This window comes from Citrus sinensis, chromosome 3 (assembly GCF_022201045.2).
Source record: "Citrus sinensis cultivar Valencia sweet orange chromosome 3, DVS_A1.0, whole genome shotgun sequence".
Classification (NCBI taxonomy): Eukaryota; Viridiplantae; Streptophyta; class Magnoliopsida; order Sapindales; family Rutaceae; genus Citrus; species Citrus sinensis.
Genome location: NC_068558.1, coordinates 19290763 through 19296504, shown reverse-complemented (window position 1 = coordinate 19296504; position 5742 = coordinate 19290763). Strand labels below are relative to the sequence as shown.

Below are 5742 nucleotides of genomic sequence, written 5' to 3'. Positions count from 1 at the left end.
TAAACAAGAATTTTACAAAATGTTCATTTATTAACTAAACCTTTTTCTAAAAGAAAAATAAAAATTTTGGTTATTAGATGATGTTTGATTTTATTTCTTTTTGGCTTTTAATTGTATATAAATCCAATTTGCGCACGTGATGGATAGATTTTTCTTTGTCCTTTTCGTCTTCATAATCTCCATCCACCCAATTTCAATTTCATTTTTATCTATACATGATCGCGATTCATGAAGCCAAGTTTGAATAGTCTCGAAACAGCTGACGACGACACCGTTTCATGAAGACACGTGGCATTTAAAGGACGCGAGTGTTATATTTCCCTACCGGTGCCTTTTTGCGTTTGCGGCACTCGTGCAACGTTGAGAATGATGCCCTTCGCAAGGAGCCTGTGTGTCTGTCACCACATTGGATAATAACAGCTATGGTAACTCTATCACCTTACCACCAACAAACTACTTACACGTGGCAACGGTATAATACGTTAACCCATGCATCCTCATCCATTACAATCCACGCTCATGCACGACATATGCTTTTTGTTTTGTTGCTAAATTTTGGAGCATATCTCTCGCCTAATTACCAAAAATCATGTTTAATTAATTTTTTTTATTTTACTGATATTTTTCTATAAAAATAATTATGATAAATGTTTGTTTAATCATCATATTTTTTGAGTTAGATGCTCATTTAATTCCTATATTATAAAACATATTTTAAAATACTTTTTATTATTAAATATGTTACACTCATACCCTTGTTTTTCTTTTCTCTTATAATAATACCCCTACAATAATATTCATACTTTCTTGGGGATATTAATAAAAAAATACTAATTTATCAAATTAGCCTTAAAAATAAAATAAAATATTTCATAAATTTTATGTTATTATTTTACTTTTAGGTGTAATTTGGTAAATTAATATTTTATAAATACCTAATAGTAAAATTATTGTAAGGATATTAAATATTGCTATAATTTGGCTGATGTTAATTTATTTATACATAAATTATTAACAAGACTATTGCATGGGTTCAAAAAATACTAGTTCTTCCATATTAATAATGGTTAATTCATTAATTAAATTTTTATAAATAAATTAATTAGTGTCAAGAATATTATTCTAGTAGTATTATTGTAAAAGTAAAGAAAAACAATGGTAAGAATGTAACATATTTAACTAAAAAGGTATTTTGAGGTACTTTTTAAATATAGATACTAAACATGTGATTAAATCAAAATATAGGGACTAAATAAATATTTATTAAGTAACTTATTGTTAAATCAATTTAATGTGATTATATTTCTATTTTAAATTGAACGACAAACTAAGAGGTTGGGAAAGAAATTTCAACTTTTCTTAAATTTATATAATTGTGAGAACGTAAAATTTGACTGAATTTTAATTGAAATAATGAAAAAAAAATTGGTTTAATTGAGATATATATATTTTGTAAAATCAATAGAATTTCCCAACTTCAATCATGGTTACGTGATTTTTTATTTAAGTTTTAAATAATTATCAAAATTAACCTTGAATTTGACCAAAAATAATGATAACGAGTCTAATAATTTTGATCATAGTTTATGAAACTAATTTTCATACCGATTAATCCATTGTCACACAAATGCACCTTTTTAGGAACTTTAATATTGTAAAATTTAAAAAGGTTGATCGTTGGAATTTTCCCCCTTTTTTAAATCAATAAAACTAAAGCAAATCAATTTTAAATTAAAGGACACATTAAATCTTTTATAAGTTCAAATTCATTGTTGGACATGTACGGGTGTTCAAATCAAGGACTTGGCTATGTTACAACTGTGGTACCGTGCCACAGTTGCAACCAGTCATTGGATCCACTGTTTCACCCCTCATCTAAGTGGATCCAATGGCTGGTTGCAACTGTGGCACGGTACCACAGTTGCAACATAACCGGACCCTCAAATCAAATCTAGTTTAGTCGTCAACCAAGTGGGTCGAATCAAAATTGATTCGGTTTCAATTTTAGTATCCTAAACCCAATTAGATTGGCTATACTTCTTTTTTTTTTTTTTCCCTTTCTTTTTAAACCAATTTAATTTAATTGGTTAAGGCCAATAATTTTCTCACTATCTCTCATGGTCACATTCAAGGTTCAATACCTACTATCTTCTTAAATCTTGCTTTGCCTTTGACGTTCTTCATTTTTTAAAATGATTTATATGAATTATCTACACAAAAGAGTAAATTTAAATTTTTTATATTTTTTTAGTTAGATTAAATTTCATACTACAGTTACATCATTGCTATATGAGTTAAATTGTTTAAATTAAGTTCCATTTGATATTACGGTATTATAACTTGTTTAGATTTAAGTTTCATTTGATATTATGGTATTATGGTCTTCAACTACTATTATTATGAAAGTTATATATGTCAAGTGTAAGTTAATGGGGGTTTAGTTATTAGTTATCACTCTTGGATCTTATTTCTTAGGGCCCATTTAACAAATTATTTTTGGAAGGTTTATAAGTAATTTTGAAAAGTTAAAAACTAATTTTAGTGTTTAACAAATTATTTTAGAAATTTGGTAAAATCACTTTATTCTATAGTAAATTTTTAAAAAGGCGAGGAGTGACTTTTCAAAATCTTATTTTAAGAATCAATTTTATACTTCAGACGATTCCATAAATATCTTCATTTATATTATAAAAATTCAAAATTGTCATTATTAATTAGGAAATTAAATCATTAACTTTAAAGAGATTATTATTATTACCAATTATATTGAGATAAAAATAAGAATAATAATATAAAATATTTATTTTAATTATCAAATATATATATACAGAATAATTTTTTTTTTATATACATGTGTTATAAATTTTTTTTTTTTAATAAAACTTGATAGATGTATTAACTGGAAACAGAAGACAGATAAACAATTAATCAGGAAGATGGAACATTACTCCATTCTCCAGGGCCTGACAAAGAACCCCCCACCCGTGCAACCACATGGGCAGCAGTATTCGCAGACCTTCAGACAAAAAAAAAATTTAATATCTCCTAAAGAACGATCTAAAGCTCTATAATCATCAAGAATTAGGCCATAACCATTAGGACAAGAATAGTTCTCTGTGAGAGCTTTAAAGACTTTAAAACAATCCATCTCAACAACAACGCAAGACAACTGTCGTTGCTTAATCCAGCTTAGAATCTCCCGCACACCAAACGCTTCAGCATCTCTTGCACCAAAGCTTCCACTCAGGCAGGCACAACATGCATCCACAAAAACCCCCTCAGAATTGTGGATAACTCCTCCATAGTTGACTTTCCCCTGAGCTGAGAATGTTGCAGCATCAACATTACACTTGAGCCAACCAGGATGTGGTTTCTCCTAGCAAACAGCCCCATGACAACCATGGAAAGAATCAACATCAATGAAAACAGATTGTTTCCTCGCTGTTTGCCATTGAAACATATAAGTCCCAGTAGAGTTAAGGATATAGTGCACATTGCAAACTTTGTTATTCCAAACTTTTCCATTCCTGCGAAACCAGATTTTCCAACATATCATAGCAACAAGATTGCACATCTCCTTACTACAGCGGGCAAAGACTTGATCTAGCTAACTAAGAAATGAAGAGTGATGACCAGCAAAGCCAAGTGAAGAAGAAATCCAGCATATTTGAGCAAAGACACAATTCACCAAGCATGCACAACAGATTCATTCTGCTGATTGCAGAGGGAGCAAATAAGCATTACGTCAACGCTTCTCCGAATAAGATTATCGTTTGTTGGTAGCACATTTATAGTAGCCCTCCAAAGAAAATTCTTCACCTTATTAGGCACCTCTAAGTTCCATATTTTCCTCCACACACCAGATGTTGGGGTAGTAGCACAATGATTAAGTAATTTATAATAGCTGTTGACTGTATATAAACCATGAGGATCTGCCAACCAATACCACACATCCTTATCCCTCCGAGCACTAAGGGGAATTTGTAAAATAAGATTCCTGTCTCGAGCGTTAAATAAATCTGCCACTACATCATAATCCCATCGACGTTGTCCAGGAGCCATTAAACTACTAATTGGTGCTGTTGTTTTCTGCTCAGGTAAGCTGGTGGAAAGAAAGCCGTTATCTGCATCTGGAAGCCAAGGAGCTGACCCAATAGTACAATTCTGACCACTACCAATCTGAATCTTGCTACCATGAACAACAATATGCTTAGCTGCCATTAGAGACCTCCACACAAAGCTTGGAATATAACCCAAATCAACCTCTGCAATAGATGTATAAGGGAAGTAACGAGCTTTGAAAATTTGGCCAACAAGAGACTTCAGATTCGATAAAAGTTTCCAAACTTGCTTCCCCAACATGGCCACATTGAAGTCATGTAGATTTTTTAAGCCAATTCCTCCATGTGTCTTTGGTTCGCAAAGAAACTTCCACTTCATCTAGTGAATGCCACCTCCACCATTGCGGCTGTTTCTCCATCAAACTGAGTTCATCATAGTTTCGAGCTCTCTGGAAAGATCAAGAGGCAGAAGGTAAACTTGCATGGCATAATTCGGGATAGCTTGAGCCACTGTTTTTAATAGGATTTCTTTCCCAGGTCTTGACAGCATCCTGATACTCCAGCTGTGAAGCTTTTGCCATACTCTGTCATAGATAGATCGAAAAACTTCTTTTTTGTTCCTGCCAACAAGAGAGGGTAATCTAAGATAAGTGCCATGGTTAGTAGTAGCATTAACCTCCAAAGTATCACATATAAGCCCCTTCACATCTTCGTTAACATTCAAACTGAAAGAAATGGAAGATTTGTTAAAGTTCACCAATTGTCCTGACCATTGACCATAAGTCGCAAGAATGTGCTTAATTAAACGAGCTTCACTTTGGTTGGCTTTGAAAAACATAAAACAATCATCTGCAAAAAATAGATGAGATACAACAAGAGCCCCTTGAGCAACTTTTACCCCATGAATTAAGCGAGCCAACTCATGTTTACGGATTAACGCATTGAGACCTTCCGCACAAAGAATGAATAAACACGTCGATAAAAGATCCCCTTGGCGAAGCCCTCTACCTGGAATGATAGGTCCAATCTCCTTCTCATCGTGAGAAACATGATACCGAACTGTAGAGACACATAGCATAATCAACTTCACCCATTTAGCATTAAACCCCAGCCTGAGCATCATAGCTTCCAAAAATTCCCATTCAATTCGGTCATAGGCCTTCGACATATCAATTTTAAGGGTAGCAACTCCAAATTTTCCTTGTCGCTTCCTCTTCAAAAAATGCATAATTTCAGAGGAGATAAGGATATTATCTGTGATGGCCCGACTTGGCACAAACGCACTTTGAAATTCAGAAACCACAGAACCCATGACTAACTTCATTCTATTTGCAAGCATTTTAGCAACAATCTTATACAGAACATTACATAAAGCAATAGGCCTCATATCTGACAACATCTCCGGTTTTGGTTTCTTGGGGATCAATACAATAGAGGTGTCATTTAAACCCATCGGAAATGAGCAAGTATTAATAAAATGCAAACAAGCTGCAGTCACATCCTCACCAACAGTAAGCTAAAATCGTTGGTAAAAGGCAGGATTCATACCATCAGGTCCTGATGATTTGTCTGGATGCATTTTGAAGAGGGCTGCTTTGACATCGCCTGTTGAAAAAGGCTCTAACAGCAACTCATTTTGCTCATAAGTAATCTTTGTCTTTACACAATTTAAAACTTCATC

At 33.0% G+C, this 5742-nt stretch overlaps 1 protein-coding gene across 1 annotated transcript; it reads right to left on the bottom strand.

The window, feature by feature from the left end:
• Nucleotides 1-4479: 4479 nt before the first annotated feature.
• LOC107174545 (uncharacterized) lies at nucleotides 4480-5514 on the bottom strand. Its single transcript, XM_052435811.1, has one exon. The coding sequence runs from the start codon at nucleotides 5512-5514 to the stop codon at nucleotides 4480-4482; it is 1035 nt and encodes a 344-aa protein (XP_052291771.1).
• Nucleotides 5515-5742: the final 228 nt, after the last annotated feature.